Source organism: Anopheles maculipalpis, chromosome 2RL (assembly GCF_943734695.1).
Source record: "Anopheles maculipalpis chromosome 2RL, idAnoMacuDA_375_x, whole genome shotgun sequence".
NCBI lineage: Eukaryota > Metazoa > Arthropoda > Insecta > Diptera > Culicidae > Anopheles > Anopheles maculipalpis.
Window position 1 is genome coordinate 20,713,966 of NC_064871.1, and position 13,117 is coordinate 20,727,082.

At 45.5% G+C, this 13,117-nt stretch overlaps 2 protein-coding genes across 13 annotated transcripts in view; one reads left to right on the top strand and one right to left on the bottom strand.

The window, feature by feature from the left end:
* Positions 1–13,117, bottom strand: part of LOC126559328 (complexin) — a 553,464-nt gene that overhangs the window by 496,760 nt on the left and 43,587 nt on the right. For 2 of the 11 annotated variants that reach the window (XM_050215472.1, XM_050215471.1), the window contains exon 1: positions 6,884–7,015. The exons of 8 other annotated variants lie outside the window; for them this stretch is intronic. In XM_050215472.1, the coding sequence (XP_050071429.1) occupies positions 6,884–6,896 (13 nt within the window). In that variant the 5' untranslated portion in view covers positions 6,897–7,015. Of the gene's footprint in view, positions 1–6,883; positions 7,017–13,117 lie in introns of those variants that run through there. One more of the 11 variants, XM_050215475.1, reaches the window with a different exon arrangement.
* Positions 1–13,117, top strand: part of LOC126557182 (ATP-dependent RNA helicase SUV3 homolog, mitochondrial) — a 304,903-nt gene that overhangs the window by 218,352 nt on the left and 73,434 nt on the right. The gene's annotated exons all lie outside the window — the stretch shown is intronic.

Sequence of the window (13,117 nt, forward strand, 5' to 3'; positions counted from 1 at the left end):
AAAAAAAAAACAAGGAAACCCGTTTGCGGTTTAAGGAACGCTTCCCGAAGCACTGTCACGCTGGGTGCGACAGATCATGCCTGAACGACCTTAAGTATGTGTATGGAGACTTCATGCTGGAAGAATCTTCTTTTATACGCACTTGAAGTCGCCACCGTGGCGCAAGTTTGCTGCAATGGTGGTTTGGTTTTTGGGAAGTCATTAAAATACTCCACCCCATCGCCTAAAACCACCCCACGAACGGTTGGAACCATGTGTGGCAGATGAGAAGTAAACCATTTTGCTCGAGGCTCGCTGCACGAAACGAGTGGCGTAACATAAGTTTGCATGTAAAACAGCTTCCCATCCCATCTCATGTGCTTTCCCGCCGAACGTATGGCGGTGTGGGGCGCGCCATTGAGACGGGACATTCATAATGTTAAGTATTTTTCTTATCCAACGTTGGCGACGCCATACACGACAGTGACAGCTGTTGGCAGACATCTAGGAGTCATGTTACATGGTACTTTTTTTTTTGTTGCTGTCCGCTCTCCTCTCCCTTCCCCATTCTAGACATCCGTACCAACCTTGTCCCAAACGGGTGTCGCTGTCAGGCTTGGCGCATAGAAAGAAATAATAATCAAGTTGGAATACAACACTGGCAGGCGAGGCGTATTACAGAGTAAGTCAGAGTGTTGGCTGTCATCGTTCAATATGGGTTTTCGAATGTATGGTTGTTTTGCTCTCCTCGCTTACGCTCTCGAAGCTTGGCAACCGGAACTGTGCCACTCTAGGCTTCGTAAGACACTCGGAAGGGTGTAAAAAAGGTGGCAAGCTTTAACGATCTTCATACATTGCGCACAACAACAGGAGGGTGAGTTTTATAGCCCCCCCCCCCCCCCCCCAAAGACCCAACGGTTTCACTTTCAAGCATCATCTTCCGGGGAAAAGCTTCTTCTTCTGTTGCAAGCAAGAATAGGTTCCTCTTGTCTCGTGTAATTATTGAAATTTTATACTATTGCTTCACATGGAAGATGGTACCAGAGTTGGAAGAGATTCATGGAAGGTGTACTCCACCGGAAGGAGTACGAAACACGACACAATTACCATCAGTGCGATACATAGATGGTGTATGGAAGGAAAATGTTTCCGACAGCTTTCTTGGCCATTGCTAGTGACGGGGTGTTTGAAAGGGAATCCAGATCAGTGTCATTGAAACTGTCACTTTTTCACTGCCATCAGAAGCACCTTCCTGTTAGAACTGATTTCTTCCACGTTGAAGCATTGTTAGTGGAAAAAGGATGTGTTCTGAAAGGATCGGTATACCCCCCCCCCCCCCCCCCCCAACCAGCATCACAATTTCCATCGACTCGAGTGCTTGAGAGCTTTTAACTGGTAGAAATTCAATGACCATTTCGATGGTTTCAAGATGACGCAGCCATCAAGCCTTCTAAACAGAGATGCTATCTTGTATCCTCCAAGTCACAAACTGGACAATGAGGGTTTACGTGTGTGTGTGTGTTCGGTAACTCGGCCCACTCGAATATGGTACGATAAAGTGAATTACACTTTCACCACCACGGCCACCACCCAGCATCAACTCGATCAACTCCCAGAAGTAATTGAGCTGCAAGTGTTTCTAGTGGATAAATAATCGAACGTAAAATATAGTTCCGGTACATTAGATCACACTGGACACTGGGGCCGAGAAGATGAGCTGTAACTCAATCTCAGCATTGCCAGTAATGAACGTTGAAATTCAATTAAAAATCTCACTTCCTTGCCGATGATGAAGCGCTTCGCTTTGATTATCGTTGACGGCATCGAGCGCAAGTAATTCCTGCTAATATGATTTCGATCCATCGTCCATCGTTCATCAGAACGCTCTTGTAGCTCTATTTCTCCCGCTTTCACTCACGCAAGACAGAGGGGACAACAACAAAAAAAAGCCGAGACGGACAAGAATTTAATAAATACACACCAACCGTCCAGAATGGTTACTCAGGGTTTCGGCACGGCAGTCCGACGTAGAAGACAGTCAACCTCTCTACCAACTTTCCTCCTCGCTTAACCACGATCAGTGGAATGAAGCAAAAATCTTGACGAATTAAAAACTTTCTCATCCATCCTCATCAACAAATGGCAGAAAACGCCATCCACTCCCTTTGCACGGTGCATGCCTTCCTATGGTGGCACTTAAGCAACTTCTACCGCTGGCCGCTTGTCGCAATTAATTTGCAAAAGTAAATTGAAAAAGTTTACATTTTGCCATCCGCGTCCTAAGGTCGGCGTGTCCGGCAGGAGGGGGCGGGCGGGACGGCGTTAGCGTAAGGATGGTGTCCTTTTCGAGTGGACTGTATTAGGAGAAAAAAAAGAGGATTTTCGGAGCAAAAGGAGAACACGTCCGTTCGCTCAGTTCACTACTTGATTTCTATGTATTTCCATGTATGTGTGACATTACTGTTCGTTGCCCAAAACCATTCCCAAAAAACATACCGTTGACACATTATGCCCAGATAGCATAACAGATGGTTTACACCAATTCGTGGAATTTGTGTAAACCCGTATTTATGCTTCATCGAACGCCGGCCAATCTTTCGGCAATGTTGGTGACGGAAAAACAAAAGCAAATATGTTTCGATAACGAATTGCTCATAAAAAACGACCGTTAATACCGGATAGGATGGATGGGAAAGTCGCTGAGCTAGCCGGCCAGTAAGGATAACAGACAAACAAGTAAAGACGAACTCCTGAAATGTCAACCTCTCGACTGGAGTGATGCATCCGTGCCGAAGCGCATGAAGCGAATTCTCGGAAGCACGTTTTTTTGCTTTTCTTCTTAGAAATACATATTTCTGCTGCCGGACTACACGGTGGTTCGTGCTCCGGTTTGCGTCAAGTTGACACCCGGAGCGGCCGGTACCGTTTTGCTGCGGTTTTTTGCCGTTTCCCGTAGTACGAGCTGAGCTGTAGAAATTGTAAGTGCTTTCACTGAACGAAACATATTTCGCTACACCAGCAGCACAAATCCCTCGAGAGCGTGTTGAGCGGTTAGTTTGCATTGGGAAAAATAATTTCCAAGTGGTTGGAAAAATGCGGTACAGGTGTTGGGTTATTTACACCGAAATCGTAGAATTGTGTTGTTTGCTGTGGAGACTTTTTCTACTTTTGCGTTGGTCAGGTGGTGGTTTGTGTTGATCAGGATGAAAACCGAAACCATGGTTGGATTTACAGGAATAGGTGTGAGCTTCATGCTGAAAGTTTTCAGTACCTGCACTGATATCATTTCGTTGAATGTTTAGTGAGGAGTTTTTGCTGTTACGATGAAACTGAGTAACATGCAAATGCAGAATATTATATGCTTATTTGCATAAAGAATTTTAACAAAAATTACCCTTATAAAAATGCTAAAATGTTTGATCATCCTGATCATATTTCAGCGTTTTCCACTCATCAACGTAATGCACTTTGATGAAGGTTCAAACGAAAACCTTGAACGGAAGCAAAACATTCAACGCTTCAAAGACAACGCCCGGCAAAAGTAAATGATTCCCTCTACCGTTGCAATTGATGTACTGACATCCATCAACATCATGCAAGGCGGAAAAGCAACGAAACAAATAACGCTGACATAAACGGCTCACCCGTCAAACTACTTCCCCGAACGAATGATCGATATCCGTATCGATCAAAGAAAATAGAAAAGCGACTTTCAATCGTTCCAGCAACTCCGCTCGGCAGTAAGTGTGTTTACCTTCTCACAATCGAAGCTTTCCGTACCGAAACCACCGTAAAAGTTCGCCCCGTCCCTCGGTTCGCCCGTCGCAGTTGAGCGGTAAAATAGAAGAAATAAAAAGTTCGTCTATTTTCTCATTTGCTAAGTAGTTTGTAACGAATGTAGTCTTCCTTCGGGAAAATATCGCCGTCCGCAACCCGCACCCACTGGCACATACGGTTGCGCGTACGCTATTGACGATCGTGCATTCCGATACATCGTATCGATGAGCGATTGCCTCAAGGGATGAGTATCGGTTCTTTACTGTTTTCGAATGCCTTTTGAAAAACGGATGAATTGCAGCAGTACAAAATGGGTAATGGGTAGCAGGTCTATTGCATCGGTAGCTTTTCATGCATGCCATTGGGAATTGAATCGCCTTTGGTGCAGTATCGGGTGTGTTTCATTGAAATTACGACGCGGATCTGTATCTGTAAAGGCACTTGCAAAAAGGATGAAAAAGGATTTTCGATTTTGCGTTTTCTTTTTTAGATTCATTACCAGCATCCATTAAGGGTGGCGGTTGGTAGCCCATGGAAGAAAGCGTACTTTTCATTTTAGTCAAGATAAACTCCCGTGAGCATTACGGCAGCACGCTGTGCTGTGTCTGGAAGTTGGAAAAGTAAAGCAATGCTCCAATTTACAAGATTTCATTTGTACAGTCTTAATTCCCACTTTATCCAAGTGGCCGTAAGGGTAGTTTGGCGCTTGGAAGTGAACGTTTCGTTGCACCGAAGCAACGAAACGAAGGATTTCTGCAGCAGATCCAGCCAAAGAGGATCTTTTCTTTGGAGGTTCAATTAGGATTTTGTTTTTATTTCATTCGCTGCGATTCGGGCTACAGTGCTGAACATTAAATCGTTTCTGTCACGATAATCCTTGCGGAAGGAAGATTTTCATTAGTACTACTACAGCTCGTGTAGCAAAAACGAGTACTTTCAGCTTAGTTTTGGTGTTTCATATACTCCACATAAAGTGAGTGAGATTAGTTTCGTTGCATTCAACTAAATGGAGCTAAGTAAATAAGGCTCTTGATTGTTTTCTCGGAATTTGTACAGCTAAATAGTTAAAGTATATGTTAAATCTAATTTGTAAATAACGAAACTTATTTTATTCGTGACAACGATTTGTTCTAATTTATTGATAAGTACTTTTCCGTTATGCAATTTTTAAACTTAGATTTAGCTAGCCTTTCATACTTAAACTGTCAAATTTAATCCGCCATGACAGATTATGCAACAGGTATTTGACACTTCAATGTGACATGAGCGCAACAAGTAGTTTTAAATGTTTGTTTGCCTTCAAATTTATCAAACAACTTATTCTAAGCATTTATTAAGGAAATTTACTAACTTTTAATTCAAGACAAAATACGAAGGTACGAAAACAATCGTTTCCCGCACACGACGACGGCCTTTTTGCGAAGTTTCAGACAAAAACCGATGGTCATCACTCCGTTGACAGCAATTAGCGCGATTCGTCTAATTTGTGGAACTGATGAGTCTCATACCGTATGCCCGGAAGGGCTGCGGCAGTGACTCAAACCGGTAAGATAACACGCGCCGAGCGCTGGCACCATCATCTGGCAAATCAGCATTCCTCACCGTCAGCGTGCGAGTAGTGGGAAGTACTGCTCCAGCATCATTACGGACCTTTCCGCGTACAACATTTACCGTCTCCATCTCATCAATACCCGTGTCCCCGCTGACGCGTCGCGACCGTCCTTCTCTTGGTCGAGATTTGACACGCGATCGAGCGACAAGGCGTTCAGGTGCACGACTCAGGTGTTTTTGTCCTGGTTTGCATACAACGCACGTTTCTACATCGCACGAGAAAGCGTCGAGCCGATGGGTTCTGTTTGATCGATTTTCCCTCGGTCATTTGTGGACAGTCGCGTACTACTAGGGCGCACCATGCGCTGCAACGCGGCCCTTATAGCGTGTGCCGCATTGAAGCAAACGACAATATGTACTCTCTCTCTCTCTCTTTCTTCTTCTCTCTCTTTCTCTCTATCTGTTCTCGTTCGCTCTCCTGCCCTGGTATGTACACAATGGCTTGCCTATGCTGAAGTAAAAGGGCAAGGATCGTTAAAATGTGTATTTTAGCGTCGGAATGGTTTGGGCATCGTTTCACAAAGGGATCGTCAAAAAAAAAAGAAGGAAGCGAACGAGTGAGAGCTAGTGCCGAATCGGTTACGGGTCGGCGTACACGAAATGTGTGAATTTGTGACTAAGGATTCACCACCGTCCGCGGGCACAGAGTCTGGGGCGACCCATTGCCGCAATGCCGTAGTGATGCTCGTAGTGCGGTAGGTGAACATGTGACTACTACTGGCGCGTAGGCGCACGAGAAAGCGAGCGAGCGAGTGAAGGGCGCTTCTGGCATTTATCACCATTTGTTCCATCCGAGCTGGTGCAGCTTTTCGAAAATGACAAACTCTTCAGGGTGGACCGTTTGTTTCGGGCCAGTGAAATGATGACTGCAGCCCGTGTGATGATATTACACCACGCGCTTATTAGTTTTGTTGGGATAAACCGAGGTTTACCCACACAAAAGGAAGTAGAAAGGGAGATGAGATTGATGCAATTTTTAGTGCACTGCAGTGCGGAACTCTGAAGGCTTTACGGTACTTCAGACAGACTACAACGGGAGGTTTATTTAGGCTAAAACGAGATCCTGAAAATCACCGTTAATACAGTACATTAAACATAACTACAACATAGCGAGCCACGAGTCGCACATACAACGATTCACACGGTACACACAATATACACTCATACACATCGAATTACACAGTCTACAACGAGCGAATAGGCGGAAGTTTACGTGGAAAAGATACATTACGACGAGCTCAAGCAGCTAAGGACAACAGCGGAGACCAACTAGTACGTTAAGGTGCTGATGCGCGCGTGAGCGGCTGAGCTGAGAAAACGCTTTCGTAGTCGCAGGTGTTAAAGTACGATCGATGTTTATCAATACGGGCGTTACAGCGTTACGGGAAAAAGGAGCGATGGTAGACGCGGTCACTCCGCAAAGGGAACAGGTGTGGAATTCGAGGGGACGGGAGACTGTTTGCTGTATGATAGACATTGATACAGAGCATGAAAAATCGAATGTTCCCTACCGTACCGAGAAAATTCATTTTTCTCTAAAGCGCTGTTGCTTTCACTAACTACTATCTATCACTGGGCGCCGTGTTGGCTGGCAGGTGAAGCTACCGACGGGCTGGCACGGTGACTGCGGTTGTTGACTACCCCTTTCTCTCGCTTTCTCCCTTTCTCGCTTGTCCTTCTTTGCAGGTGGGTTTTGAGTTAGTTGGTGCGGTTTGTGGTCTGACTTCCGATCGTGAACGCTAACGCTCTACTAAGGCTGGCCGTTTTAGACTTTCGAGGCAACCAGATGTCACAGCAGGGTCCGATTTATCGATGCGCCTTTAACACAAACATAGGCGCCACATATACACGCACGCACACACGCACATACATTAAAAACAACACAGGCACTGGTAATTGGGGATTAGGTTTAGGGCCGCTCGGACGTAAACACACTGTGGCCGGCTGTGGTCGGTCCAAGCGATGACGTCTCTCTAGCGTACTGTTGCGGGTGCTAACAAACACCACACCACACACCAGTGTGGGAGATCAGCAGGCCCGGAGTCCGGAGATCAGCAGCGAACGGTTGTATTGACTGACGCGCTGTGTGCACTGAACTGAACTCTCGAGTAGCAACGCCGTCTTACCAAAGCAGCGACCGCACGGTGCAGTCTGCAGAGATCTGGTCGCCCCGTCAGCAAACTGTCCGACGAGAGACCACGAACAGGCCAACCGCTCGGCCGAAGCAGAAAAGGACACACGGTGCTCGGGTGCTCGGTCGCGTTTTCCGCTATGAAAATCCGGCATGAAGCAGCCGTCCTGCTCGTTTCGGCTGCTTCTGGCTGGTTTCTTGTCACGCCGGACTGCGTGCAGTTGTGAGTTCCCATCGGCCGAAGCGGGTGTGGGTTGCATCTGCGCAGGCTCCGCTTTGGGAGAAAATGGTCCTACTACACTCACACACATACAAACATCCACAGCGTTGCTGCTCGGTTCGGATTTTTGGCACTCAATTACGACCGAGGCTAGCCGGAAGCCGGGTGTCGGTGTCAGAAGCGATGATTGGGAAGCACGGTGGGGGTGAGAAGGGGCTGACCATACTATCGATGCCATGCTTCGGCAGGGTTTGAATAAATTAACACCAGTGGGAAAATCGCGCCCAAGATTTACTCCTCCTTCGGGAGACCGAAACACGAGCACACGCAGGACATCGGAAACCGACGCCAGTGACGAGCGGTCGGCGTCGACAGATTGTCAATCGAAACCGCAGCCAGACAAAGGGGTTTCCGCGAGGGAATACCAACTGACCCAGTGGCCTGAGTACCGCACGGACCACTCTGCACTGCGAGACGCGCACCAGCGGATGGAAAGGGAACGTGTATGTAATGGTCACGAGAAGGAGCCCATCGAGCGGTGGGGACGCGAGTGTTCGGTACACAATGCATTATCTAGGTTCTTGGGAGGGATTTGCAATGATTTACTGGACTGTATTTCAGTTTAGTGCGTGAAGTTAATTTTGCTAACAAACACCGCCCTTTACAGTTGACTGTGGCAGTGGCAAGAAAACTCATAGATTACCATAAAGCAGCATTAGCTCACCAGCCATGGAAAGCTGGATCGCTGCTAATAGAAAAATTGATTTCCAAATTTTATTGAGCCCAAGATAGACACACTGAACGACTATCCACAGACTTACCTTTCTAATGATTTTCTCGAAAAGAAAAACTCTGCTCCCGGTCTGGGGATTTAAGCTAATGAACTAGGTAAGACTTTTTGTCGGATGATAAAACGGCTGAAAGACGGTACGTTTTGTTTGACAGTCGTTCCCGTGTGGATTTATGGTGACTTATACGGGATTTTGGTGAAATACCGAATAAATGTTTCTTGGGGAGGGCCTGTGTGTGTGTGTCTTAGTTACGAGAAGTGCCTACACGTGTCGAAACATTTGCTGTAATTGAATCCTTTCCAGAAACACCACAACGTTTCTCCCGCAATTCGTCCATCAGTGTCGTCTGTTTAGATAAATGACGTACAGCTTAATTGGGCCAATGTCGTAAACGGAATGAGTTTGATCTTTGCTTATTTTCATTACACCAAGCACAACAACACCACCAATTGAGGTTTGATTGAATAGGAAGCTATATTCGATTCTTGAAGTTTTGCGACCGGGGTTTTTTTATCGCATGACACAGAAGGGATTTTATTTCTTCATTATCAGATTAATGCTGTCATCAGCTTTACATAGAATAAGACAACAAGATTGAAAGATTAGGATTTTTGTCTATATTCTGAAACACATTTAAATCATTGTTCCTAAATATTGGATGCCTTGCTAAGAAAACTTTTTCCAAAGAACTTAGACACATGATCTTGAGAAAATTATAAAAATCATTTTTTGATAATTTTTTGTCACGTTGAAGCAAATATGATTTTAGAACACGTTTGCAACTATGTAAGAAACAAAGCGCAACATTGGGAGCAAATTTTTCTCTTAGGAAACTGTAATTTAAAGTGCCAAAGTCCACAAATTTCAGTTTCGCAACAGTAAGTGAAAGAAAAAATGGACAACGAAAATTCAATATTCGCCACTTGCCATGCCAATTTTGCTTTTAATATGCTTCTGACGTGCATTGTGCACCGTTCATTGGCAGGAACAAAAACACATGAATACTGTCTAGTTTCTGTGAAGAATGACCATGTACCGGAACCGTGGAAATGGAGATAAAATCCAATTGATAGTTCCCAGCGTGCCTTCCAGGGAACAGTTTGCGAAACTAACTCGCACCGCGAAAATGTCTTGCCCGGTGTCGAGAATTATTACGCTTAAGCTATTCCACCGGAAAATGCTCTCACAAGGCACCCCCAACCCCCCTCCCCACTCCAAGGGAAACTTTTTACATTCTAAATAAAGAAAAAAGAAGCAGAATCGTTTTTTTTTTCTCCGCTCTTCCCATTTCCGTACAAAACACCGTGCAGTGTGTAGTGGTCTCGCCTTGGGAAAATTGTTCTACATCATTAGGATACTATAAATCCCACAATCTAGCGAAGATGTCAATTTCGCTGCGTCGCAAAGCGTCACCGGACGGGGGCAGGATGGTTAAGTAGAAAGTGCACGAACGTTTCGCAAAGTTGAATTATGGCGAATTATGCTTAATGTCGCCTGAAGTCACCACCAACTCTTTCCAGATCTCGCGGGACATCGCCAACTATACAAGACAGGGCTGGACTCGCCCGGAAGACAAGTGTGAGGTTCGGGAAACCTCTTGTGAAACCATTTTCAATTACAGCACGGACTGGCCGGATGGTAACTCTCAGGAAGCAATAAGAAGCTTACGTCAAGAGCATTACCATCACAAAGGCGAAGGCGTTCTAAGGAAGGGTCGAACGGGCGGAATGCAAGAATGCAGACTAATGGGCAGTTCTGCCAGAGATAGCGAGAAGCCTTATGTATGTGGAGATGAAGAATATACCAAAAAAAAGGTAGGAATGCAAAAAGAAAAAGACGCTACAAACACACGGTTTGAAGAAAAGGAAAAAACCGGAATGAACCTTGAGATTGTAGTGCTCACTTCGCACCCCGCATTGGTACCATCCTTTTTTTTACCTTGATTCCTTCGCCCGCTCGTGTCTGTTTTGCACAGTACAACGGACCCCGCTGTATACCGTTATTGGTATCATTATTCTTAAACTCTACTTGTACGTTTCGTGTTTCCCTTCACCCCATGGTCACCCGTTCGCCCCTTGGCACCATTATGCTTTACGGCCTTGGAATGTGCCTTGGGAAACCCTCACACACTGATAAGCACACTCGAGCACACTGTGTGTCGTCTACATACCGCAACGTTCTAGGAACTTTTCGTAGGGTTCCTTGTACATCATCCCATCGTACCTCTGCGTCCCTTGCCGTGCTGCCGTTTGCTGACAAAAGCAGCGATAGCACACAGCATTAGCAGCTACAGCAGTTCAGCATCAATCGTAATCCCCATTATCCTTAACTCGGTAATAATGATGGTGAGATGAACCGTGCCTCGATTTCCATCCACATACTTATCAACCTCCATCACCAACCTTCACAGCCTTACCGCATTTCGGTTCGGTTTGGGTAGAGGGTTTCCAAGCGTTGGCATCTTGGCCGCATGCCTTTCCCCCCCTTTCTCCCTGTCTCTTCCACTCTATTATTGATTTCAACACCTCACCCGTTTTCCAGTCTTCGACGAAACTTCTACCGGCGAATCGCAAATACTTGCGATTAATTGAAATTGTTTTGAACGGAACGCTTGACTTGACTTGCCTGTGCGGTAAAATTATGCATATTTTATCTCTCTGTCGTTTGCTAAACCGTCCAGAAGGCCAGCAACGTAGGATTCTGTCAGCTATTCACCAGGCAAACGGCTGCAAGGGACAGTAGCTCTACGGTCACGATGTTCATAACCGATACGGATAAGGGATGCTGGGGCGGCTGATGGTGCGAACGATATTATTATCGGACCACATCGACACGACACAAGACTTTTGAGAACGGACAAAAAAATTGAAAAATGGTACAATCAAGAAAATCCACACGCAACGCCTCTAGACTAGTGACCGAACTTGTCGGAAGTGGTCCCAACAACCGAAACACTGATGGATGGATGACCAACGCAGGAAAGGTGGCTACGGGTTTTTGCTTCTTCGCCATTTTTTTTCCAACACACTGTACCGGAAGGATGTGACATTTCTTGAATAATTTATTCTCTAACATTTTTTTTATTGGAATCTACAGAGCGAAGGTGTTGGTGGTAAGAAGAAAGGTGGAGTAAATCGTGCCGCTATTTGCAAAGGTACAATTTGCTGAACGATCGGCATCCATCATCTTTTCCCAAGATCCCGAACGGACAACGGGATGAGTTTTGGTTTTTTTTTTGGTTTGGGCTTTGCAATTTTGCGTTTTGTGGCCGGTTGATCTTGGATGCTGGCCTGATGCCGAGAGTGGAGAGGGAAAAGTCAAATTGCTCGAAACGAAGCCAACGATAACGAAGGCAGTTCGATTGTTCCGGCTGAGGCGTGTAACGTGGAGTGGACACAGGAGAGTTTAGACGGTGGAACAACCTCTGAACCAGATCGGAAAATGGAGGCCCACAGGTGTGAATGAAGGCACAACGGCAAGTTACTTCATTGAATATTGATTAAGCATTGGATACGCGAAATGAAAATGAGACGTCTCTGGTACGTGGATTTTCTTCGTTTTGGGTTTCGTTGCAATTAATGTTTCTATATTTTGTAATTTAAGTATTTTCAATAATAATTAAGAAAAACTTAAACGACATTATAGGAACATATTTCTTCTTCTACTAGACTTAACAACCTACTAGGGCAAGCAGGCCATCGAATGGCTTGCTAAACGTAAGGATAGCTTGTAGTTGGATAGTCACTCCTCACCTCGAAAGAACGGTTCGAATGGAATTTGAACCCCGGTCCTGCTGTGTGAAGTTCGACGCTGCTATCGCCTCTACCACCGGACCGCCCCATTGGAATATACAAATAGACCAAATTGGAATCATTTCACAACAATTTTAAAAAATATCCAACTGCTCTAAGGTTGAACCAACGTAAATGTTTGCATCAAAACTTCTTCAAGCCGTAAAAATGCAAATGTTATTTACCATGAGTCGTAATCAACTGCCACTTTCTAGACATTGGCCAGCCTGGTTTCCGGAAATGATGACTGAATTGATGGTACCCATCACCATTTTTTGTCATTCGTGCAGTTGGCATTCAAGGCAAACAACAAACGGCAAATGTTTGCCCGACCCTTCAGCACTGCTCGATCCTTCCTTGTTGGACACTTCTCGGTGATTTGCATCCAGTGTTGGGAGAGGTTTAAGGAAGCAAAGGACACTTTTTTGCTTCTTTTTAAAAGCTCTCGCCCGTACAATTTGCCAAGATTGCAGCAACCACTTGCCTTCCCCAGTGCCATTGGCAAGCACAAAGACGCTTGAAACCATAGTCATCGGTCAGCAAAGAAGTGAAAGAAAAGTCTCATTAGTTTTCACGAGGTCGTCCGGGTTTTGCTTTTTCTTCGCTTGCTTACTTTGAACGGCACGGTGGCACTCCTCGCTTGCGTTCAGAAGGGATGCAGAATTTGTTGCAAATTTGCCCCAGGGATAAAATCTTGCCATTGCTCTAGGGTAATTGAGCTGGTCTCACCCTTGTAGCGTGTGCTGCACGATAGAAAGGAAGGTGCATGACAGGGGGGAGCGCGACGCTCGATTGCCGTAGGATGATGGCTGGTGTT